Raw genomic sequence first — 26,283 nt, 5'->3', positions numbered from 1 at the left:
ACAGCCCTCTGGGCTCCTCACAGGTTCCCATCATTAGACTCTGAAAACAGACTGTCCCATCATAAAGACAACTTCATGACATCACCACACCCAATTAAAACACTAGAACAGCTTACCCGATAAAGCAGCTCTTCTGGAGTTAGCACTTTCCCATCTTCATCCAACCTAGAACAGTAAATTAACAGATCCAGCTGATACCAAACAAGCGAGGGTCAGACGTTTGCCCTACCCAGTGCCACACACAGGATAGAAGCAACAGTTCCTTGCAAAGAAGATTCTCAATAGTACCTGCAAATTTCAAGACAGGCCACTTGGCTAGGAACCTACACCACTAAAAGCTTGTAGCCCTCTGAAGAAAGCCTCATTTGACAAGTAATCTCTGCAGCAGACCCTGGCTAGCCCATCCTACATCAATAACCTGGCCTATAACAACCACCACCACCACCATTGTATTATTTATACGCCACCCATCTGACTGGGTTGCCTCAGCCACTCAACTGTGGAAAACTTCCCTGGACTTAGGTCTTCTAAACGTCAAACAGTTGTTTATCTGTCTGACAAGGTAATATGTGAAAACATTAAAAAATAAGTATCAGCAGGAAGGGTACATGACAGACAGGGAACATCTAATTCACTAGACTGATGAGAGAAACATTTACCTGTAGGTCTTGCAGAGCACAAGACGAGAATACACAGAGTCAAAATCACGCTCCACTTCTCGCCCAGCAGCCTAGATAGAGAAGAGCACACAAGCACAGTTATTGATACAGCTGTCTCTTATTGTGACAGACCGGCAGGTGTCCTCCCCCCCCCCCCACAATTACTACACTCCCAGAAGCCTCTGTACTTGCCATACTAAAGGCCCTGCAGACACCAAGTGCCTCTCTTACCTCTTCAATGAAGAGCCAGGGGTGGCAGGGCCCCCCCAGCAGAGATGGCCTCTTCAGCCCGTGTTCAAATATGGCTTTGAGGGCTGGGCAGAGTGTCCCTCGAACCAAGTCCGTCACACCTTCAGTGACAGAGTCATCTCCAGCAATGGAATACTGAGAGGAACAAGAGCACAGCCTCCATTAATGGATGAGATGAGAAGCCACAGCAAACAGAAAGGCACATATGGTAGATCTTTAGCATACTATTTGCAAATGCTGTTTCATATGCCCGCCCCACTATTCCATAGGAGGCTGCCTAGGCAACCGCAAAGTCAGTATGACAAAATAGTTTAATAAGTTCACAGTTGGCATTACCAAGCTCCTCCAATCACCTGGCTAGCAAGTATATGAATGAAGCTGTTAGACTATCCCCTTTGCTAAACTTTTCACTGCCCCTCCCAACTGGTTGCTGGCACATCTGGTTTTATCTTTAGTTATCCCAAATATAAATTATTGGCTTTGGCATGAATGTATTGAGTGAGCTTGGATTTGTCACCTTATTCCTATATGGTCTACCTCTCCCACTGTGGTAGGGGAATAACTATATATCCTATTTCCCAAATCTGAAACATACAGTGCACAAAGATTGCACAGAATGAGATTATATTCAATGGTTTTGTGTTCAGGTAACCCAGATTGTCATTGGGTGACTAAGAGGTATGGACTTTTCCAGCATACCGGTATGATTCTCACTCGCCCAAACTCTGCTTCTCAGGATCTGTTTCCCCACCTTGTCCTTTACAAGGACCCAGAGAACAGTAGACACTAATGGCAGGAAGCAGGACCATAAATTTAATATGAAAACTTTACCTCTTTGCTCCGTTCATCCAGAACTTCCACAAACTTTGCAGGAAACCAACCTATAAAGAGCAGGGAAATAACAGGATAGCAATCTGGTCTTGGTATCAGCCTGTATATAAGCAAACAGTATTTGTGGCACAGGCTGTGAAGGTAGCCCCCCCCCCCGATTTAATATTCTTGTTTGGGGGTGGGCAGAGAGTCCACCATTTCACTCCTGCTCACCATTCCCCCCTCACACAAATCCCATTTGCACTTACCTCTCAGGCCATTCAATTCTCCCACCCAACAGTGCTCATCCTTCTGAGAGATGATCTGCAGCAATTGAAAGGAGGGAAAGAGATTTGATCATATGGAGGAAAAAGAGGAGCAGCAAGCAATGTATGGGAGCAAATATGGAATCTGGGCTGAGATACCCACGTAGTGTAAGTTGCCCCCAATTATTTTTAGGGTGTACTGCAGAAAAAACCAAACTTCACAGTGTTTGTTGTTCCTTATTCATATAATGTCTGATTTCCCCACTCCCTTACGTGAAGCTACCATTCTGTTGGTCCTGACCATCGTACCGTGATGATATCATTCTTACGGAAGCCCAGTTCATCATCATCATGCCGCTCAAAATCCAGCAACGCCTTGGCCCGTCGCCGATGGTTCCGGCAACAAGCCACATAGCTTTCATGGTCCCGCTGGTGGCTCTCCATGGTGTAATCAGGAGTCAAATCCTGGTTGGGGGACAAACAAGAGTAATCTGAATTATGCCAAGCAGAAGGCAGAGATTAACAAGGGACAGGGACATTCTTCCAGTTTTGTATTTTCCCTTATTCCCTCATGAGGCAAGATCTCACCCAACACTGCACAAGCCCCTCCTTCAGTAAATTGGGTACAGTGGTAACTATTTTAGTAGCAGGAAGCATAGGTTTTCTTGTGGGAGAGCCCCTACTCACTATGCTGCAGCTCTTGGGATCCACACACTGAAAATGCCGTGCCACTTGTAGGATGGCCTCGCGCAACTCTGCAACCAGCTCCGTCTGCTTAATGTTCTTGGCCTTCAGTGCCTCCATGTCATCTTCCCCTGGAAGGAAGGCAGAAACAAAGGAAGGATAAGGAAATCACTCAAACAGAGCAAGGCGGCAATCCAGTCAGACAGGAGGGGTATAAGAAGCAAAGCATCATCATCATCCTCTTAGTCTTCCCCTCTTCATCTGAAGCATCTGCTATTTAGAAACATACTGCTTCTGTACACAGAGTTTCCATTTTGTTCTCATAGCAAAAAGACAGACTTTCCTTCTTCTATTCAACTGTCTAATCCAACCTGTGGCCAACGCTGATGTTTGGACTACAGCGCCCTTACTCCCTAGCCACTGGTCATGCTACCACAGGTTAGAAATCATTGGTCTAAACAAAGGAGCAAACAAGACCATTGCAATTGCCCTTCTAATATAATGAGAGAGGATGAATTTCTTCCATCATTTTATGTCTCAATCACATCCACTTCCTCACTAGTCATATTTCCCCCCCCCTAAAGTCTTATACTTTTAGTTGCCTTTCTGCAGGATATTTCTTTTAAGATAGGGCAACAGAACTACACACTATTCTACATAAGGGTGTTCCAAGGAGTTATGGGCAATGTAATACTTGCTGTTTTATTTTCACCCATACCTAGTTCCTAACAACTGTGTTTTCCCTTTTTTATAGTGCTGCTCTATTCCTGAACTGATGCTAATTACAACAGCTCTTTTTAAAAAATCCAATCTGTGTTCCACATGAATACATGAAATGAGAAAGACTAGAGGTGTGCCTTATGCCCCATCTCAAAGCCCCATAAATATATACAGTGGTACCTCTGGTTGCAAATGGGATCCGTTCCAGAGCCCAGTTCGCAACATGAAAAGCCCGTAACCTGAAGCACTGAATCTGCGCATGCGCGAATCCGGAAGTAACCCGTTCCGGTATTTCCGGGTTTGGCGCGTTCGTATCCCATGACGAACGCAACCTGCAGCTATAGTAACACAAGGTATGACTGTATAACCAGCCTCTTGGCAGAACAGAGAGAGACTGAAGCCTAGATCAGTTTCTCAGATCTTCTCAAAAGCTACATAAAAAAACCTAGAATAAGTGCACATCTACAGAGTAAACTTAAAACTAAGTTAACTGCCCTGAGCTCCCTACAAAGCAGCTTCAGTGAGGGATTTAAAGGCCTATAAACCCCATGGCACAGTTACACAGATTAAAAAACAGGTTTGTTTCTGCAGAGCGGATTGCCCAGGGACAGACCTTTATTAGTGAACAGTCTCAAAAATAGTGCAGCCTTTCAGAAGTGGATCAATAAGTAAGGAGGACAGTTCTCTACTCGTAAATACTACTTGTGTGTCCCATATTACTTTCTTTCTCTGGACCTTTAAAGAGGACAAAGAGCAAGGGCTTCACCTGGCGTTCCATCACAGCCACTGAAGAGGAACACTCCTGCGTACAGCAGAATAAACAGCTTGTACATGACTCCTAAGAGGTTAATTTTTAAAAAAGATGAATCTAGGCAGCAGACCGAAGTGTCTCCTTACTTACCCTGAAGGCAAGCAGAGTGCTTAGTACAGTGTACAATAGTGCAAGGACAATCTATGGCCATGTTTGCACTAAATCATAATTTAGCACAATGTGCACAAGCTGGAATGAACCTGAATGTGCCTCTGACTCATGTACTCCTTTTCCCACCCTCAGCCACTTATTCTGTATCGGGGGAACAGGGGGTGGGGGGAGGAGGAAGGAAGCTTGAGGATTGATTTGGTGCATTCCATTACACATCCCAGTACTCAATCAATCAATATGTTTGAGCGTGAAGTGCCAACACACAGCCAATCTTGCAGACACCCACTATGTTTTGCTCTCTACATTTACCATTTTTGCTCTTTCAACTGTTCCAACCTGTGCAGGGCAACAATAATATGCTCAGGCATTTCTCCTTACCAAAAAGCAGAGAGGTGATGCCAGACTTCCTGCGCTGTGTCCTGCGTCGCACAATCTGAGACAGAAGACCAAGACTCATTAAAGAGAGGATATAGTAAAAACACTATAGTGACTGGCTACATTATGTTCAGTATGGTAAAACAGATCTTGTGTGTCACTTACATCAAACATCTATCCATCCATCTATACATACATACATATTTTTATTTGTATGCCACCTTGAAATCATGTTCAAGGCAGCTTACAACACAAAAATAATACATAACTGTAACATAATGAAAGTAGTCATAAACAATAAATAAAAGATCAAAGAAAATGCAACCAAACGGAACAATTTCCACATAAATAACAAGATCTAAAATAAAGATACAAAAAGCCAACAGCAACAACGTCCCCCTCAAACAACACGCCAGCCCAGGGGGGATAGAAAAAGAGAAGTATGGGTGACCAGAAAAGCTATACTGGAAGTCTGACAGCACATCTTCAATAATACAGTGGTACCCCGGGTTGCGTACATAATTGGTTCCGGGTTACAGTTCGTAACCCGAAAAGTACGCAACCTGAACAAGAGCGCAAAAACCTGGAAGTAGCGGTTCGCACATGCGCAAACATGTCTGTGCATGCGCGAACTGTGCAGAACGCTTCTGCGCATCCGTGCATCCGCACACGCTCTGGGTTGTGCTTCCAGGTTACCGGAGTTCGTAACCCGAAAAGTACGTAACCCGGAGCGTACATAATCCAAGGTACCACTGTACATCCAAGACTGACTCAACATGACTACCACTACCTATGAACAACAAAAGCAACAGAAGCCAAGCCTGAGAAAGGAAATATTTTTAAACTTGTGATTCCCAAGAGCTTTAGAAACAAACCTTTGATAAGTTGACAGAAGCCCCTGCATTGAGCAGCTGCCCTTGGTCTGCAATGAGGTAAGCCAGGTGCTTGCACCGCTGAGTCTCCACTGCCACGTCCGTCAGGGAACCAGCAACACGCATGGCTTCCTGCAGGAGTACGTCTGGATCTTCAATTTGAGACGGGATGTCCGAGAGTGTGTTGAAGATGGAGGCAGAGTTCTCTGACTGAATCAACTCATCTTCCTGCGTTAATGGGAACAGGGCATTCTGCGTGTTATGCTCTGGAATACCCTTGCAATTCTCACTGCCCCATTATCTGCATCTAACTCTATTCCCATGATGAAAGTTTGCATGGTGAATGCAGAACAACAATCAACGCATGCTTCCATTAATCTCCCTTTGCACCCAATTATTGTCCTATAAAGGAATTCCTTAATGCTACACTGAATTTCAGCCACACATCAATTTGCCTAACACAGAACCAGAACAGCAGAGGTTATTTCTCAGTGTTTCTTGAAACAGATCATTGTCAACAATCCCAGTCTATATACTAATTCGCTGGCATTATTCAAAAGACAAAAAAGCAGCAAAGGCAACAGCGGGTGGCAAAAGGAGCTACTGCACACCCAGATTTTGAAAGAACAATATATGGCATTTTTTGTTTTTCTTTCTTTACATACACAGACCGCTTCTCATAAAAGATTCCCCAAATACCTAAGATTTGGGGGGGGGGGGAATCCGGAGAGCGGTCCCTGTATATAACACTCATTCCATGAGGGGAAAGTGGAGGAGTGCTGGTTACCTTCATGCTGAGCATGCCCAGTGTGACCTGGAAGAGAACTATGGAGCCCTGGTAGAAAAAGAGGTCCCAAATTCGTAGCAACAGCTTGATATGCACAACGCTAGCAAATGATGTGAGGAACCAGTGCAGGGTGATCAAGGAGAGCTCTGTGAATGGAGACAGTGAAGAAAGTGTATCATTCTAGTTTACCAATCACCCATACGAGGAAGAATTCATCCTACCCCTGCCCTCCATAGAATCACTTTCCACTTCCAACATAAAACAGAGAACACTCACCTCTATTCCAAATAATCTACCCATGTCATTATGATTGTAACAGTGCAGGCAAATACAGCTCCCTTTTCACTATGTCAAGCCAGAGCCAAATAAACAATGATCAGTAAACCAAGAACTAAACTTGTCTACAGATTGTGGTTTGCTTGGGGCAAAACAACCTACAATTCCTAGTTCAGACAGAATACTAAGCAAATGACTGTGGTTTGCTTGCTACTAGTATGCAGGAAAAGTGGCCCAAATAGGCACATTCACAGCAAACCATTAACTATAGCTTACCATAACAAGCAAATGACACCACTGAGAATATTTCCGCTTAAAACAAGAATTTTCAAATAGCACAAGAGATTATGTGCACACAAGCATATATTTCCTTCCATATCAACCCAAATACCAAGCTAAAGTGACTCATGCTCAAAAGCATGTTTGACTCATTTGCACTACTAAATTCCCTTAGCAGCCACATGCACAGTGTGTTAACAATGTGGCTCACAGAAGAGAGTTGGCCCCTGAAGCTCAAAACCTTCAGCTGCCCAAGGGAGGCACTCACCAATGTCATGCTCCTGGAGAAGTTTGTCCAACTGTGGCAAGTACTGCACAATGAGATGGCGCAAGACGCGCTGGTCAGTCTGGACGCCCATCAGAGTAGTGTTGAAGTAGGAGGCTGGCACCAGGTCCTCAATGATAGCACACATCATCCAGAAGGCATCTTCCTCTTCCAAGAAAAGAAGCAAGGAAGCGACTACCTAGCAGGAGAGAAAAACATGGCGATAAGCTGCAAAGCCAAATGAGCAATACTCTAATGTTTTCATGCAAAGCAGCCTCATAGTTTCAGTAAAAGGATAATGGAAACCTCTGTGACTCCAGGAAAACTTATTTGAGCTATTAATATACTGCTTAATTGCCAAAGTTCTTCTATAAGAGGGAGAGGGATCCCTGGGCTCAGGGCCAACTGTGGCCCTCCAGTCCCCAGACCACATCCCCACCAGCCCTGCTTTACATCCTCCTCAAGTCCCTTTGCTTGGTTGGAATTTGTCCTTGAACTATGATACTTGCCTGCCTAGGTAGAGAGAGGTGTGTCTAGGAAGTAGCTCACCACACAAAAGCACAGTGCACATTTGTTGCTCTGCACAGTTGGTTGTCCACTATGGCATTTCACCCCTGGAAGGTTGACCAGAAGGGAATGCTACCCTTATAATTTCTTTTTCCAAATTTGTGCTTATTTTGTTCTCTTTTATACGAAACTTCCATTTTCTGAAGGAAGTCTTATTTCCCCCGCCCCTAAGTTTCCTCTACAAAATCAAACATGACTGTGCTAAACTTTTTTGGCGATTATCCATCCGAATATATATGCTGAATTTTATAGTGCAGTTTAACGACACTTGTATGTCACAACAGGCCCTGAATACTACTGAAAATTAAGTGCAGGGTCATCTCCATGACCGACAGCTCTAGGGCATAGTCAGTTAGCCTATCTAGAAATTGTACTTTTTTGTTGTTACGTGAACACACACTGATTCAATCTACGTGAGGATAACTGAAGTCACTCGTAACTACATTTCCTCATTGGATGCAGCTTCTGATTTCATTCTCCATCTCATAAACAACCAGAGCATTTTTGTCAGGTGGGCAATAATGCATCCCCAGAATGAAATTACCCTTGGGCCTGGTAATTCTGTAGAGCAGTCTGCTCCTTTTGATATTTCTAGCTTGTTGGAATGGATGTCCTTAGGTGTACAGAGTGATATCGCCTCCAGTTCACCCTTACTTGCAGTTCCTAAAGGGTTAATATCTGTAGACTGACTTATCTGCTGGTTTTCCATTGCATAACTGTGGGCCACTCTCTCAATGTGAGCCAAGTTGGGAGCTTGTGCTGCAGGCTGGCTTACATATCATTTAAATAAATTCTAAATAGAGTTATGAATAGGGAGCAATGTAGCATAAGTTCATAAAGTAACTTTGATTCTAACCTATGGTGCTAATAACTTTGCTAGTCAAACAGAGGTAGCTCCAGAATCTTTGGTGAGCACTGCCACTCAAACGGCCTTCATTTCTCCCCATCACAGAGACCGTGAGCTGCAGTGAATATTACATGGGCGAAAGGGATGTTACTGAAAATGGCACCTATGTGGTATAACAAATTCTTCATTCCCCGCACTTAAACATATAGGACATCTAACTGCACAGATGACTGTAGGAATCTCCACTTCCCTACTTCCAATTCTTGGTGCCTGTTTCTGAGGATGTGGAGGTTCTCCAAGTTACAGTGGCTATACCTGAAACAGGCTACTTTATGGCTTACAGCTGTGTGTTAGCAAAAACTCACCATGGTCATCCTACTCCTGGCTGGAGTAATATATTATGTTTAGTGGTCCCATCACCTCTGCAGTAAACTTATTTTATTATTTCTACTGGATGAAAAAAGGATGTTGCTGCTTGTACAGGTACCTGTGAATTCCTCTCACCTGCTGTGAGCAGATTCCCAAGGGAAACAATAAGAACTCACATATAACCACAATAGGAGTGGTTTATTTACCATGCCAGTGCCTTGACAATAGCCTATTTCTGGATACAGCCATGCCAGTCCCCGGAGAATTCTGCGTAGTCGCGGCACTCCAATACTATTCATGTTGGAAAAGCAGGCATTGCTGGGCATGGTGCGGAGCAAATCTTTCTCAATCTAACAGAAATCAAGTATCACAGATTAGCATTCTAGACTCAGTTAGCAATTATCCTTCCCATCTTCTTTTTTCTTTCTCTAGTCCCCTGGGCTGTCCTTACATTTTTTGCACCCCCACAAAGTAGGCCCGTAGTCTGAGGCTGCCATTTAACCTCAGAATGGGAGCCTCACAAAGAGCATGCAAACTTCCATCCATTCTGTATAATGCCTCATCTGCAACCTGAGGTGAACTGCTCAAAGTGAGTAAGCAGCACATCTCTTACTGCACACTCAAGATAAAAACGTACCAAATAGTACTGGGTTTTATGTGCCAATGCACATTCTAGCAGTCCGTCCGTCCGTCCGTCCGTCCGTCCCCCCCCACCAAGCAGCCTGGATGAGACCCTGACTGCCACAGACAGTATCAATGGTGCCATTGTGAGAGGGCCTATTAGCAGGCTTCCTCAACCTGGTGCTCTCCTGATGATGTTGGACTTTGGCTCCCAACAGAATGGCCAGAGATGATTGGAGTTGCAGTCCAAAACATCTGGACGGTACCAGGCTACCAAAGTCTGCTTTAAGGGTAGTTTTGCTTCAGAAGCCTTGCCCAGTTCCAAAGGCTGTTTTGGATGCCTCTACTCCGTGATTCTTTTTCTTCCTGCCTACTTGAAGCAAAAAAATATTTACCTTCCAACGACTGGTGACAGAATTAGTTACAATGGGGGGGGGGGGAGGAAGGCTCAACTTTAGTGGCCTATATGTACCTTGCAAAAGGTATGATGAGATCTGAAGGAGGCACTCACAGTGCTATAAATGGCATCTCCTATTTTGCTTTATTTATAAAGTTGCCTCATCTTTCCTACTAGTTTTACAAAGTCCTGTGCCCGTCATTAGGTTGTTGGTGTTTGCCCTTAATGGGCTGAGAATCACTCATTAATCTAAGGGCAGACGTACCTCATATATTTAAAGCACATCTAATGCACATTTAAAACACATGGCTTTACCCAAATATTCATGGGAACTATAGTTTGTTAAGGATGCTGGAAATTGTGCCTCTATGAGGGGAAAACTACACTTCCCAGGATTCTTTGGGGGAAAGTCATGTGCATTAAATGCGTGTTGGATGTACTTTAAATGTATGGTGTGGATCTGCCTTAAGAGTCTGAGAATTAAAAGTTAGGACTCAGTGGTGCTGTTTGGAGCTTAAGACACACAACCTTGTATAGAGATCTCCGGACTAGTTCTTCACATTTTGTTCAGTGTTTATATCCCAGAGCAAGAGTCTGAGCAAAGCGCCTCATGAATACATTTTAGTGCATCAACAGAATGATATTTTATGTAAACTCTACACCTAAAGGGTAATTCTCCTTCATGGATCACTGCCTTGTCGTGGCGAAGGGGCTTGAATAACTCAGGGAAGCTATGAGCTATGCCATGCAGGGCCACCCAAGATGGACAGGTCATAGCAGAGAGTTTAGACTAAATGTGATCCACCTGGAGAAGGAACTGGCAAGCCACACCAGTATCCTTGCCAAGAAAACTCCATGGACAAAGACAACAGGCATATAAAAGTTATGGGGTGCCTGGCATGCTCTGGTCCATGGGGTCACGAAGAGTCGGACACGACTGAACAACAACAACAACAACAACAACAAAAGGGTAATTAGCTGCTGCTGAGCGGCAAGAAGACTTGTGCTGGCTGAGAGAGATGCTTACAATGTTCTGTACCTAGACCTCAAAACTTCCTACCTTCCAATGATTGAAGATTTTTTTCTTTTCCTTTTAGCATGATGGCGGCAAGTGCACACACCCTCTTTGTTCTACAAAAACTTTAAATCCACAGAGGTGATGTGTGGTAGTAAATCCTTTCTTGGCCAATATCAGGAGGAACGCTGTGAGCCAATCCTTCTAAGCTCCTTTTCAGCACTAGGAGGGAACTACCAACTCCAAGAAACTGAGTGGGTAACCCCCTCCTTCTCTCAGTCGCTGCTCTTAACTTTCCCTTTATTTCACCCACCTGATAGAATGCCCTGTCTTGAGCCCCAAGAACAAACCCATGGCAAAGTACCCACCTGTTTGGCAGCAATGGTTTCATCATTTGAGCTGTTTTTCACAATTTCCCGATATGACATTTCTGAATTTCGCTTCTTCTGCAGAGCACCTGACAGTCTCATCCACAGCTGGGTGAAATGAAGGAAGGAAAGGGTTTTATGATTAAGACAGGAAACCTCACCAGCAAGCTCTCTTCCCCTTCATGATTAACTAGGACTGCCTCACCTGTGGCCTCATGCTATGAGGAATGCCAGCCAACACCAACGATCGCAGCTTATCGGAACGTGGAAGTGTGACTTCTATCTTGTCCCAGGTGAGGTCCCCCACGTCATGGTTGTGTGTGAATTCCAAGTGGGCCTGCCATTTCAGCCTGTGCTGTGGCTCTTCAACCAGTGGGATCCCCAAAAGCTTGCTAGAGTTTGGCTCCGCGCCATCTGTAGCAAAGAACACCAGCTTTAGGTGTGGGGAAGAAAGTAGCAAGTAGCCTTCTACATCTGAAAAATATTAATTCCTTGAAAAGCTGGACTTTACAATCTAGAGAGTCAAGAATTCAGTTGGGCATGCTTGGGCAAGTGCATAACTAAGTCCCAATTCTGATCCCAAAGCATGCACAGACCACCACCATTGGTGATGTTGAAAAATCCACTCATGACAGTCCCTTATGAGGTATATGGGCACCAGCCAGTTGATATTCAAACAGGAAAATGAAGGTGTTTACTTTTCAATTTGAACATTTGTATTCTGGCTCATATGAAATGCCTAAAGTGGCTAGCTGTCCTAATATTTATTTATTATTTGCATATAGATTTCTGTACCACTAAATCTTCTGAAAACAATGTACACAAATAATAATAATAGTTTTATTATTTATACCCTGCCCATCTGGCTGGGTTTCCCCAGCCACTCTGGGCGGCTCCCAGCAGAACACTAAAAACAGAATAACACTTCAAACATTAAAAACTTCCCTAAACAGGGCTACCTTCACATGTCTTCTAAAAGTCAGATAGTTGTTTATTTCCTTGACATCTTATGGGAGGATGTTCCACAGGGCGGGTGCCACTACCGAGAATGCCCACTGCCTGGTTCCCTGGTTCTCACAGTAATCAGGAATGTTACCGGACATTGAAACACCATTGGTCCATCTAGCTTAGTACTGCTGACATGGACTGGCAGCAGCTATCCAGGGTTTCAGACTCTGCTAGTTTCAAGAACTTGAGTCCAGACACACATGTAGATGGATTACAGCTTTAAAATACATGCAAGCAACAGCCTGATCCTATCCTGGTTGTCACCTCCACATCTTTACAAGAAGGAAAAGCTGCTGTTTACATACATGAGCACTGTTCCTAAATTACACGTTACCAAGAATGTTATCATGTTAGTAAAGCCTGAAGTTAATTTCTTTAGAGGTCAACTGCTTTCAAAGCACAACCAGAATCAAGAGTTGGAAAGGCACTGCTGGGAATAAGTGACTTCTGAAGCAGAGCCCCAGGAAGATCTTGTCACAAGTTACACCACAGAAATAAAGGCCTTGCCTTCTTTGTCGACTCGGAAACCAAATTCATCATACCGGAACTCTGGCTGCTCAACAGATTCTTCTTTCTGGAAAACAGAAGAAAAGAATTGCTTTCCATTGTTTGCCACTAGGTGGTACAACACTTTTACAAACTGCAGGCATCCAAAATAAAAATGGGAGCACTCTATGCATTTGTGCTATCGTCTTATAGCATATATAAATAACTTCTACAGTAAATCCAGGAAGAACATGTTGGGAAGATATTTCTATTGGAGTTTTTTTGCCTTGCTTCTCCCAACCTTAACCCCATTTAAAAGGCATCAAAATCCTACAAACTCATTACCTCAGTCTACATATAATTCTATGTGTACATACATTGCATGCACAGGAAACACTGCTCCCTTTTATGCTTTTCCGTGTGTGTGCAATGCTTGTCACAACTACTCTTCTAGTCTAGATGCAATTAATACTTTGAATTCTGTACTGTTTAACTGACTTTAGCACAATATTGGCCCAAAGTCTAAACTGCTAGGATTAGTACCAAAGCTGTCCCAATTTCTTGTAGAAGTAAAGATCTACCACAGAATTCCTGATTCAACCTGGGTATTGCTGTTAATCCAGATGGTCCCAGAAGACATTTGTCAGATCCTCTCTGTGCATTCCTAACCCTCTTGTCTTTGAATGCGAGTTTTGAGCATCACCAAGCAGTTGTACATATAACTGTGCCTATAATGCAAGCAGCTGCTCAGCTGGCTTCTTATTTATTTTATCAGTGCAAGAGTTCCTTACTGGCAGCCTTTATCCCAATGGATTCTATGCTTCACAGCTGACTGCTCTTTTTATATGTTGTGCCAGGCACATGCACTTCTAATAAAATGTATAGGGTATTCATGTGTGAAAACTTTGGCAAGGTCTCAAGAGGGTAGCTTCTGCTACCCAGTATTTTTAAAAGGGTGTACACAGCCATCAGACTTAACAATGGGCAGCAGTATTTTATACTGTGGCTTCTTTACCCAAATGTAAGATATAATGAAAGATCAGACATAATTTGTGTTTAAGTTATCAACTATTAGAGTCAGGCTCTCTATCAGATTTTGCCAGCAGTGCCAATTTACCTGTTGGAGGAACTGATAGATCCTTTTGTGCAATTAAATGCTACAAATGCCTAGAATAGTACTTGAAGACACATGCAAACATTCATAATACTGTACAATACTGTTTGCTATTCAACAACTGAAGAGAAATTAGGTACAATATTTATTATTTCACTTTGTCATATAGTACCTGGGCATATTTTGCCAAGATCTCTTGAGGCCATATGCTGGGCGTTAATGCAGAGAAGGGCCCACCAGCAGTAGGGGTACAGCTTCCTATGTGTAAAAACAATACAAGCACACATAATCATGGAACACAAGGGACAGAAAAGCCACACTTCTGTGATGAGCCAGTCCTAAAACACTTCATGAGACTGCTATTAGGAGTCTAGAAATAACCCTAAGGAAACTGAGGACACATAGAAAAGCAACTGATTTATGCAGGATGGTCCAAGTACAGTAACTCAGATATTGTATGTAGGTTTAAATTTATTTTTCACAAGCATGGGAATAACTATTGTTCTAGAAGGGGTGGGGGAACAGATGGAAAATTCCACTGAATATACCTTGTGAACCCCCATTCTTCTCAAACCTTTGAAATGCTAATTTCTAATACACTTATTTCAGCACAGTTTCTTATTGCCTTCTTTTACTGGTAACCAGGAAAGTATTCCTAATGCAATAGTTAGGGGCATTGAAAACCAGTCATGGCCTTGCTGGAGATCTTTACTCAGACCCAGACTTTCTGCAAGCAGAAAAGCTACTCATGCTATAGGGCCTTTGTTCTCCCTTCTTTTCTGACCCATTCCAAAAAGCTGCTTGTGAGGGTTAGGGATACCTTCAGAATGGCACAGGAGGGAGTACAGAACGCAGGGGGAGGGGAGAAACTGCAAGAATCCAACCACTGACACATTAAAGCTTCTTCCTCATTGTGCATTCCCCCATCTACTGCAATCTCCCATACTCCATCCCTCCTGAGCAGCTTTGGGGGGCAAAAGGGACTGCAATTGGGAGGAAAAGGTGGGAACAAATGGCCTTCCACTCAAAAATCTGGATCAAGCCAGTTATTTACATATTCTGTTCTTGTAAATATGGTAGGTATGAACTGAGGTTTCTGTCTGAGAGCTAGAGGAATGTAAGTGAAAAGATGCCTGTGATTCTATGTGTCCAATCTGATGAGCAGCCTGACTCTGAAGTTTCAAAACACTGCATGACACATGTAGATAACTGGAATAAAGTTAACAACACTGGTATGGTTGGCTTGGTCTTTTCTTAAAATTGGAAGGTTTTTGATAAAGTATCAAAATTACTAATAATTAATTAAGGGCTTACCTGACATAGTGACAGTGGAATGTGGGCAATGGTCGCTATTTTACTCTTCAGAAGGTCACTGCCCTGTTACAACATAGATGCAGGCATAATACAGAAAGAATAAAGCAATTAATCTTGGAACCAACAAACTATGCATAACAAATAAAGTTGATTCACAGTTAGCTGCTCTCTAATCAGAGGCAACACTAGTTAAATCAATCCCTACCAAATAAACTTATTTCTATGTTCCAAGAGTAACTCTATGTCAGGAGTCAACACATAAAGGAAGCCATTCAAGTGTAGGAGATAGAATATTGAACTTTAAATGTCTGCTCAGCTATCTTTACAGAATAACCCTGGGCATGTCCGCATCTTGGTTAGTGTAATACCTGTATATACATGCAGGCCCCACTTATCAAAGGCAATGTGTTCCCTGAAAACCGTTTGTTAGGTGAGAGTTCGCATAACAAGTCCACGATTTACATTATTTCATATGGAAATACAGTGGATGCTCAGGTTGCGAAAGTGATCCATGCGGGAGGCACGTTCGCAACGCCACTTCTGCACATGGGCGGGTTGCCATTCAGCGCTTCTGCACATGTGCGAGCGCCAAAACCCGGAAGTAACCCGTTACGGTACTTCCAGGTTCGGCGTGAGCGCAATCTAAAAAACGTAACCTGCAGCGTTCGCAACATGAGGTATGGCTGTATTTCTAATGCAGGATGTGTCTGATCTCCTTCCCCCATCTCTCCATGGCTGCGGTCCATCAGCAAGAGAGAGACAAATAAAAAAACTAATTTATCCAATCTCTCCTGCTCCCTCTGTCAATGGTTTCTGTCTGAAAACGGCTGCCTCCGGACAGCAAAGCACAAACAAGGAAATAAGGAAGCCAAATGTTTGGATATCTGAATCTGCAGTGCATATAATGAAGTTTGAACATAATTCTTTACATGCAGAGAAGTGAATTTTAAGATAGCAAGTGTACAGATAGCAGGGCCTGCATGTATATGATTTTCCTAGCACAAATTATGTCTGATCTTGCATTATGTTTGTCCTAGCACTTAAACTGCCACTGGTTTAGTTTTCCAGCATTATGAGGCAGGTCTAAATGTTAAGCTTTAAACTAAAAATAACAGAGTGATTATACCTTCCTATAATTAAAGCATGAAGATGGAAGTATTGACAAGCAGGATATGGTAGCATTTAAGTTAACGATTCAGCTACACAAGTCTAGCTAAGGGAGTCACCATGACACTGTATGTCCATTTCTCAATAACAATAGCAATAACAATAACAATTTTATTATTTATACCCCGCCCATCTGGCTGGGTCTCCCCAGCCATTCTAGGCGGTTTACAGCACATAAAAAAATGTAAAACATTAGACATTAAAATTTTCCTGATACAGAGCTGCCTTCAGATTTTCAGCTCCAACCTTTCCAGAGAAATGTTAACACCATTGACTGTCTCTGTAAAAATAATACATGGTGTTCCCTACCCAGGTTTCCCTTGACAGCTAGTAGTTGGTATATGTCAGGGGTGGAAACCTGTGGCCCTCCATACACTGCTGGACTTCAGTGCCCAACAGTCGCAACCAATAGCTAGGAATTATGGGAGGTGCAGTCCTACAACACCTGGAGGGCCACCAGTTCCCCATTACTGGTGTTTACTATCAAATATAAATACAAACCTGACACAGTAGGCCTCAGAGGTTCACTGCTTGTTGCTTTTCCCAAGCAAAAGCAGGCATTGCTGGGACTGAAATGGTTTAGAATCTCCACGTTGGAGGCTACTGCAAGAAACAAGTCAAACAGACCTTCACAAAGATGAGCAGTAACAATTCTTTTGTTTCTAAATTTGAAAACCTGTTCAAGTTTCTCAATACTTGAACACACTTTCTCGATACAGTTTTCTCACCTGTCACTTTCACTCAGAGTAGCAGCAAGAAGTGAAAAGCACTTTCTTGAGAAGTTGCATTTCCTCACAACTTGAATACAATATCAAAATGTTGTTACATTGGTCACTAAGATTTGTATGGTGGCCTAGTTACTCTTGGGCTTGATTCCCATTTTTCAGATCAGGAAATCTCAAGGAACTATTTCCAAGGCAAGTACAGTGGTACCTCAGGTTACAGACGCTTCAGGTTACAGACTCCGCTAACCCAGAAATAACGCTTCAGGTTAAGAATTTTGCTTCAGGATAAGAACAGAAATTGTGCTCTGGCGGCGCAGCGGTTGGTACCTCATGTTAAGAACAGTTTCAGGCTAAGAATCGACCTCCAGAACAAATTAAGTTCTTAACCCGAGGTACCACTGTATAAGAAAAAAATTCTAGAGCACCATATATGTTCAATAATGATACCAAATAATATGGTAGTCCAAGGCTGCCTAGACTCATGTTCATAAATCAATTTTGCAGCATTCTACTAATCCCTGGCTCTGCTGCATTTTGGGGCTGCCTGCATGGTTCCTGAGCAGTATCTAGAACATGGAAGAAAACTATCTAAAGTTTTGAGGTGACTGTCAGAAACATCATTTAAAAAAGTTTTTTAAAAACCTGCATAAAATTAAACCAATGTTGGATGGAAATTTTTGGTTCAGTCCTAATTCATATACAGAGACACTTTTTCACTCCTAATCTATTACTATCATTATTACTAAAATTTGTATACTGCCTTTCATCTGAACATCATAGCATAGATGTACAAAACGAGAGCGCAAAATACATAATAAAACAAAACAAAAAAATCCATAATCCCTATCCCACACACACATTTAAAAGGCCGTGGAATCAGCCAACTGCCTGGTTATAGAGAAACGCTTTTGCCTGGCACCTAAAGATATGTAATGAGGGCACTAGGCAAACTCTAAAGAGCTTGGGACACAGATATCTGCAAGAATGCCTTCTTCAATAACAGCTTGCCCATGTTTCAGGATCAGCAGATGAGCCCTCTTGGTGGTCTCTTCTCAGGATGAGGTATGTGGAAAAAGGCATTTGAAGTGGCAGCTCCTTTTATGCTGTGCTCCCTCCCTATCAAGGTGCATTTGGCCCCATCTTTGGCAGATAGTTCAGATGCACCTTTTTTGGCAGGTGCCTGAAGAGGGAAGGACCTGATTGCTGCTGCTATTAGCAATTGCACTACGGTGATTTGTTATGTGCTTATACGGATTGGATACACTACTCAGATGTCTACTCAGAAGTAAGTCTTACAGAATTCAATGAGGCTTACTCTCAGGTTTGTGGGGTTAGGATTGCAGACTAACAAATTCATTGTTACAGACAAGAGTACTCCATCAGAGTACTCCAACATGGAATGTGAAAGACATTATGTATTGGAGAAAGTCATATTGCCAAGGTCCTTTTCAGACTAAGGTAATAAAGGCAGTTATGTGAGAATTTCTTTCTCCTCTCAAATAACAGGCAGCCATGTCTAATGTGCTGCCTGATCTCCAGCCCACTCCTCCTACCTGTTCCTGCCCACCCCCTCACAGCTCACTAAACATATTCATAAATAGCTGAATATTAAATAAACTGAACTAGGTGGGCAGGTTTTTCCTGCCTTTGGTTGCTATGGAGCATTCCTTAGCAACTGCTTTCAAGACCTGACAAAGAGGAAGAGATGCAGGCAAACACAGCACTGCTAAAGCAAAGTTGCAAAAGAGGGTGGATGAATCACACCTGGTGACCAGAAAGGGGCCATAAATTGGGATAAAAGGAAGGAGGAGACTAAGTTATGGGAACCAAGCCAGAGATCTAGGGTTTATAGAACAAAGGTGTCAGTCTTATACTAAACTGAACTCCTTTCTCAAGCAGAGCTGTTCTATTAAACTTCTACCTGTAAAAAAAAACTTGATGGTTTTCATAAGTCTATTAAATATTTAGTGCTGCTTTTCAGAGCTGAAAAAACAAGGGAACAACATGGTATCTCAACTCTCTACAAAGATAAATATCAGGTCACTCCCTTAAAAATCCTTCACGTGGCTGGATGTTATTGTCAACAGGTGATATCCAATGTTAGTGATAATCACCCAGTTTAGGTCTACCTAAATATGACTTAGTTGGTTATTTATTACCCAAGGTGTTCCTACTTATTTAAGTGCCATCACATACCGGTACCTAAATGCACTTCTGCAATGACAGTTATTCAGGTGAACAAGAGCCCAGGGTAACTCATAATTATCTGAAATAGTTTGGCAGCATAGTCTGCACTACTGCTATAAACATTATTTAATAAAGAGGTAAACCCAAGGTAAACCAACTTTGTTTATTAAACAAAAAATAACAAGTGGCATTACAAGAGCTCCAGCAAGTACTCTGCCTACAGACACTGCCGACAAGGCTATGTCATGTGATGAGTACCTTCCAATCAAGAGAACTTTGAGACACATTTTAAGCAAAGAGTACCAATTATTAAGTTCTTTCATCCTTGCTACACTTTCAGAATGCGGGAGGGGAGATTTTAGAAGGCAACAAAATTAGCATTGCATACTAGCAATGCAGAATTCTTATAAATTTGGTGACAAACTAATACAATATATTGGAAATATCTTCCAGGAGTTATCAAGGAATGTATAAGATACATTTTGGAGTTTACTATAGAGGTTATTTTGCTGAAGAATTGAAGATTATTGTTTTTTTTAAAGAGCAACGCTTGACAATTTATTAGCAGAATCCAAAATTCTTGCAAACATTTGTAAATGTGACCAAAAAATGTTAGTGAAAGAATGGCCAAGACAAACATATAGAACACATTAGTAATAGAGCAATAAATACAGAAATAAAGTCGCAACTGATTTGCCTGATGCAGGGGTACCAGAACATGAACAATGTTTGTGAAAGCAAAAACTATTGATATTATAAAGCTGGTGGTTGTTTAGATTTTGTAGCCATTTTATGTAATTTTCCAGTTAGTTTATTAGAAGATGATTTAAGGATAGTAAGTTAAAAAATATGAAATATTAATTTTCTTAAAAATACCTCATATACATCTTTAAAGGGTATTAAAATATAGTCATGAGAGGGAAACAACTGATTCACTATAGATTAACATTTTAATAGTCCTCAGTCTTTAGGTGTTTCCTAGAGTGAGCTAGGCCCATGCAAACAATTAAAGTTGTTCAACATGACACGTGGAATTTCTAAAAACTCAAGCTACGTAGCATGGTGAAAAAGGGAAGGTTATGTCAACTAAAGGAAGTGTTAACACCACTCCTTATACCTATTCTTATCCCATCTGTCATGAATGTCTACTTCTCTATTGTTTAGAGGCAGCTAAGAAGAGCTCCTCCCCATTCAGAAATCAAATATTAACTTGAAGAATTAATGCCAATTCTAGGTAAAGCATACACATCTGCAACAGGGCAGTAACAGATAAGAGAGGCAAGGGTAGGATCAGGAGAACACCTGTTGTGAGTTTGATTTGTTAAATGAATAGTTTTTCCTGAGGGTTTATTAAAGCAATATGCTAGTTACAGTACATAAGGGATTTTGTTTGAAGTTTTAAAGGGACACAACCAAAGTGGATTGCTGAATATGTTTTCATATTTAACTCTACAGAATCCCACATGTAACATGTCCCCAAGTGAAAAATGCTGAAAGTTAAACATAAGGTAATTCATCCCTAACTCCTGCAAAGAGACTTTGGGCACCTTCAATGACTCACAGATGTTCAGTACCAAACATTACATTACTTTTTGCCTTGTTACCTAGACAATAATATATTGCCTCACACATCACTACAACAACTGTTGCAAAGCAAAACATGGGATAATTAAACAGAAAGTTGTAATTCTGTAATCAAAAGAAACTAAAGCAATTGCTGAAAATCAACTACCCTTATTTCTTAGGGAGTAGGAAATATCAAAAATACACCACTTTCTCACATAAACTCAGAAGTTTGTGTTAATATTAGGCCTCAGTATGTCGCTCTAACTCCAATGCATTTTCACTTTCTAGCTTTCTTACTTAAGGACTTTTATTTAAAAAAAACCCTTTGTTTATTATCATTCTAGGAACCCCTGAAATTAACCCTTATCCAAGGCACAGAGTTGAGCCCAATGCTGTGCATGTACAAGTAGAACAAACTTCGCTTGTGCCCAGGGCCGTCTTAGAACGATCGGCCACTGTGGCGCGGGAATCCCTCGGCGCCCCCGGCGTGCCACCTCTCCGCCCGCCGCCCTCCTGCGCTGGCCGCCCCTCGGGAGGGCAGGTGGGTGAGCGGGGGATGAGGGGCGTGGTGCTGGAGCGGCGCAGGGCTTTGCGCCCCCTTCCAGCGCTCCAGCTGGGGCTCCGGGAGGCGAGGGTGGCCGGCTTGCAACCCGCCTGCCCACCAGCACGCAAGTGCACGCCCGCCCGTGGGTGCGGGGGCGGGTTGGGGAGGGGGCGCCCGGTATGCCGGCGGGCTCGCGGGGGCGCCCCTGGGGGGCCCGGCGCCCTGGCACGCCCCGCCACCAGCCCCTATGGACAAGATGGCCCTGCTTGTGCCAAGAGACACCTCCCCTTCCTCCCCTTGCCCCTGCAGTCCACTATGAGTTCCAAATCTGCTTAAGAGCATCCCCTAACCCTCCAAAGCAGTTTAGTGTAGGGGAGGCAGTGGAGAAAGGAGGAAGGGCAAGTTGCATTGTGAGAGTGCACAACACTAGATTCTATCGTAAGCAGCTCTTAAGGCAAGGAATACATCAATACAGAACACTTCCATGCATGGTTACTCAAAAATAAATCCTATTGGGTTCCATGAGCTTAGTCCCAAACCTAACCATGTCTACTCAGAAGTAAATTCAATTGAATTTAGTAGGGCATACTCAATTTTAAGTAGGATTAGTACTGCAGCCTAACTGCATGTAGCACAGCAAGTCTACATTCACTTGGAACTCAGTAACACAGAATAAAGAACAGCTGTTATGATACAGTTAATTTGACAGCAAGTTCAGCTGAACTCACTAGGACTTATTACTGGATGCATAGGGTTGGTCTGTTAGAACTGAAAGATCACATGATTTGGTCACTTGCAAGCAATCAGCTACCAGTTCTTCAAAGGAGAAAATGGATCACATGACAGGATTGAGAACTAGAAAACTTGAAAGGGAAACAAAAAATGAACAGGGAACATGCAAGGAAACAGACAACAAACAAATCTAATCATGAATGCTTTGGGGGGGAAATGAGTCAGAAAACTGCAGTGTGGCCCTGTGAGTCATCAAAGCACAACAATTAATCTTTCAATGAAATATTAAAAAATACTGGTATCACTCCAGATGGAGAAGCATGCCCTTTTTATAAAATGAAACTGCCATCTACAACAGCACCTGGCATTAGTTTAGGTAATCAGTGCAACTTAAGATAATGAAACTCAGATGAAGCAATAGCTTCTGAGATTCAATATCCTTGATCTGGATTCTTTTTCTTCCAGTAGACTGATTAGAATTCATAATGTGGGTACAATTCTGGCAAGTTCTAAACCTCCAGCTACATACTTGTAATAGGATTAGTGATATCCCAGAGTGTCATTACAGTGAATGGAGGGCACAAAAGGGAGGAAAGCCTAGGCAAGCAAAGTAGTTATGTACAAACAGGAATTTGGTTGGGAGAGGGGCAGACAAAACCAAACCTTCCTCACAGCACCAGTACACACTGACCCACATACACATTTGGGACAGCCCTGTGCACAGTATAGTGCTAAAGGAATAGAAGATTTTGCTTTATGGACTGTTGTATTCTTTGAAACCTTGTTTCTCCACACACATTCTTCTATAAAAATTGGATAGGATATCAACATGTTAGGAGAGTAAAGTATTAATAGATGGACACAAAAGCTTCAGAAACAGGGGAGAGATAATTAGAGGAGGAGAAAAGCACTGCACAGGATGTTCTATGTCAAGCGACACCTGACAGTGCCATCAAGTGGGGCATGTGTGAATACAATAAAATTATTCTAGGTTACACATGCCTTTGTTACAACAGCAGATATTTCCCTTATGAAATGCTAAGAATCCATTTCTGTTTAAAGGTATCCCGTACAAAATAACACTCTAGTTTCCTCTACATAATATTCTCAATAATACAAACTAGCTAGCACACACTTATTTAAAGGAGCAGGACAAAAGAGAAGCATGTATAATACACTGATAACATAAGAAGTCAATAGTAGGAAAATTGGGTTACCAGTTACAGCTGGCCATACACCTCCTATTTAACTGTCTCCCCACCCCCCTTACCTATGGATCGCTCTGTTGACCTGCGGAGGGGCAATCCAAAATCCATTGTAGTTTAATAACATTATTCAGAGTTTAATTAGATTAGAAAGTACTACCTGAAAAACACATTCTAATCTAATTAAACCTGCATAACACTTCCTGACCCTCCATCTTACAAACTGCGGAATTGGGGGCTTTTAAAATCATGTCTCTCCCCCCCCCGCCACACAAACCATTTTCCTTGTCCACTTTGGGCAAAAGCTAGTCTGAAGAACACTTTTTTCTGGAGAATGCAAAAGCTTGCTCGCTACTTTGTGAATTTTAGTTGGCCATCACAAAGGCATGACAAGACATGTGAGTCTCATCAATAAAGGATAAACTAGTCCAGACCTTAGTGGCAACCCTTCTTAGCCTGTTGAGTTTTGGAGGTGAAGAAGCAGATACAACTCAAGAATGAACGCAGCCACCCTCTCTGTCGGCTTCCATTTAGACCAGATGGTCTGCTTATCAGGCATAATAGCTTTGCTTCACCGAAACAAGTGTCTCTCCTACTACAGTGGCAGCATTTCCCTGACGGCCAGCCCGAGAAACAGACCTTAATTTCGCAGGGAGAGAGGAAAGGCGAAAGGCCCGGGGGATTCCTAACCGTCTCCCCAAACCAGATCTACGTCATGTGACCCGTCAGCGCGCCCCCCCCGGCCTGATTTATGGCCACCTCTCTTCCACCTGCCTTCACCTGGGCTTGGCGGGGGGCCATTCTTTTAAGGCTCCGACCCTCAGTCGGCCACGGGGGGGGGCGGGGGGCTGACCCTCAGCCACTCCGTCCGTCCACACACGCAAACAGGACACCTGTTCTCGGGGGGTCCCCGCCTGCTTCTTCCTCCTCCTCTCTCCACGCGAACCCCCCCCCCTCCAACCTCGCTTGCTGCCGTTGCCTGCTCCCCTCTTGTCTCCCCGCACAGGCAACCTGTCCCTCTTGCCCGCCCATCCATACGGACTCCCAAGAGCGCTCACCTTCGTCCACGGCTTCAGCCTTTCCCCACTTCTTCCCCGCATCTAGTTCCCGTCAGCGCCTACCGAACCCAGGACGCATGCGCAGCAACCGAAGCTCCACCACGACCATGACGCGAACGCCGCAGAGCATTACGGGAACTGTAGTCGCTAGAATCTAGGTGACGAAGGCTGCTGCCGCCTGCAATCCTGACCCTGGCCCCACTTGCCCGGAAGCGACTCCGAGAAGAGGTGGTTAGGATTGCAGCCGATTTTATTGTTTTAAAAACGGACTACTTGGTTTAAGCTTTGACGTCGATTCCCCCCGTCAGCGGGGTAAAAGTGACGGCTGCCCTTAAAGAACCATGGAAAAATCCAGGACTTCAGCATTTAAACGGTGACTGTGCAGCTCACTCTGTCCCGTGTCCTCCATCCAAAGGGAGAAAAGAGAATCAAGACTGGCGTTCATTTTGTTTTCCAATTCTAATCTTATTTTGTCCGAAATTAATATGATAAAATAATACAGCAGCAGCAGCTGCTTTCTCCCTGAATTTCCTAAAATATAAGCCTGCTCCATTGCACCCCAAAGCAGGGCTTTTGAGTGCGGCTGTCCATCTTGTTGAAACAGCATCCCCAAAAGACATGCCTGCTACTCTTCTTTTTTCTGAAACAACGGAAGACACCTTTGTTTGGACAAGCTTTCCCAGCTGATATTTGATTGATATTTGTATTGTTTTTAAACCTATTTTAGTTGTTTTACTTTATGGTTGTTAACTGCCTTAAAATCCACACATATGAAAGGCGTTTCAAAAATAAAGAGTAGCAACAGCATTAAACTTTTTATTATGCTTAAAAAAAGATTGGGCTGAAAATGCAAATCCCTATATTGCAAGTGGGTTGCTGAGAGAGGGTGACTCTCCACATTCCTTGCAATGTGATCTACTGTTGTTTATCCTCATGCTGCAAATTGGGGCAGCTCAGCAACTGAGGCTGAGGCATACCCTGTTATGCAGCATGCTCTTAAAATAGCAAGTTGGAGGTAGAGCTGAGGCTGACCTGCTGATTTACAACAGCCCTGCAATGTAGCCACGCCCTGTATAGTCCCAGATTGCATACTAGTGTTTCCCACAACTTTAGTTCTTGTGTCATGTGATGGGATCTGATGAGAGGATCTGTTTACAATGCAGGAATCAAGTCTACCTGCCAATTGCTGGGGCTCTTGAGCAGGAAAGAGGACTATTTTGTGCTCATTTCAATTCTGAAACAGTCTATTTTAAATTTTGATTGCTAGCTATGAATTTAATAATTTAGTCCACAAAAATAAAATGTCATGCTTTTCTAAACAGTATCAGAAAGCATTAGAATGAAACCTACCTTAGAATTGTTAAAATAATTTAATTCTGCCTATAAATACCTACATGTTTAGGCACCAGTTCATTCATATATATATCTGAAAAAGCTTTAAACAAAAATATCTGAAATTGTGACACTTGCCCCCCAAAATAATGTTTATGTTAATGTCTGCTAGCAATTGGTAACAAATGTGAAGTTTGAATACATCAGTTAAACGTCCTGTTCTAATCTGAACAAAGACATTGGATTCTTATCTCATTATACATAACAAAGCTATCTTTAGCCATCTCACCACTTGCCTTTCCCTGCAAGACTAATTACAGCCGTTAAGAGTCCTCAACAGGTTTTCCACACCTATCAGCTGATCACCCATTCCCACCACCCTTCTGAGCAATACCCCTCCCCACTCCCTCACCATATTTAAGGATCTGGTGACTTCTGTTTCAGTGTATCTGAAGAAGTGTGCATGCACACGAAAGCTCATACCAGGAACAAACTCA

At 42.8% G+C, this 26,283-nt stretch overlaps 1 protein-coding gene across 1 annotated transcript in view; it reads right to left on the bottom strand.

Moving 5' to 3' along the window:
- SGSM3 (small G protein signaling modulator 3) overlaps positions 1 to 24,556 on the bottom strand; it is a 28,291-nt gene extending 3,735 nt beyond the window's left edge. Inside the window, exons 1-19 of the mRNA XM_033161409.1 lie at positions 24,455 to 24,556; positions 16,939 to 17,040; positions 15,271 to 15,333; positions 14,129 to 14,214; positions 12,864 to 12,930; positions 11,554 to 11,762; positions 11,349 to 11,456; positions 9,154 to 9,297; positions 7,168 to 7,363; positions 6,345 to 6,490; positions 5,561 to 5,785; positions 4,689 to 4,743; positions 2,672 to 2,799; positions 2,294 to 2,449; positions 1,988 to 2,042; positions 1,740 to 1,789; positions 891 to 1,043; positions 660 to 730; positions 117 to 165 (exon numbers count right to left, since the gene is read on the bottom strand). Of these exons, the coding sequence (XP_033017300.1) occupies positions 117 to 165; positions 660 to 730; positions 891 to 1,043; positions 1,740 to 1,789; positions 1,988 to 2,042; positions 2,294 to 2,449; positions 2,672 to 2,799; positions 4,689 to 4,743; positions 5,561 to 5,785; positions 6,345 to 6,490; positions 7,168 to 7,363; positions 9,154 to 9,297; positions 11,349 to 11,456; positions 11,554 to 11,762; positions 12,864 to 12,930; positions 14,129 to 14,214; positions 15,271 to 15,277 (1,905 nt within the window). The 5' untranslated portion in view covers positions 15,278 to 15,333; positions 16,939 to 17,040; positions 24,455 to 24,556. The remainder of the gene's footprint in view (positions 1 to 116; positions 166 to 659; positions 731 to 890; positions 1,044 to 1,739; positions 1,790 to 1,987; positions 2,043 to 2,293; positions 2,450 to 2,671; positions 2,800 to 4,688; positions 4,744 to 5,560; positions 5,786 to 6,344; positions 6,491 to 7,167; positions 7,364 to 9,153; positions 9,298 to 11,348; positions 11,457 to 11,553; positions 11,763 to 12,863; positions 12,931 to 14,128; positions 14,215 to 15,270; positions 15,334 to 16,938; positions 17,041 to 24,454) is intronic.
- Between the last annotated feature and the right edge of the window lie 1,727 nt (positions 24,557 to 26,283).

The sequence above is a fragment of the Lacerta agilis genome, chromosome 10 (genome assembly GCF_009819535.1).
Source record: "Lacerta agilis isolate rLacAgi1 chromosome 10, rLacAgi1.pri, whole genome shotgun sequence".
NCBI lineage: Eukaryota > Metazoa > Chordata > Lepidosauria > Squamata > Lacertidae > Lacerta > Lacerta agilis.
Note: the sequence above shows the minus strand (reverse complement) of the source record. Positions and strands in the feature narration are given on the sequence as shown.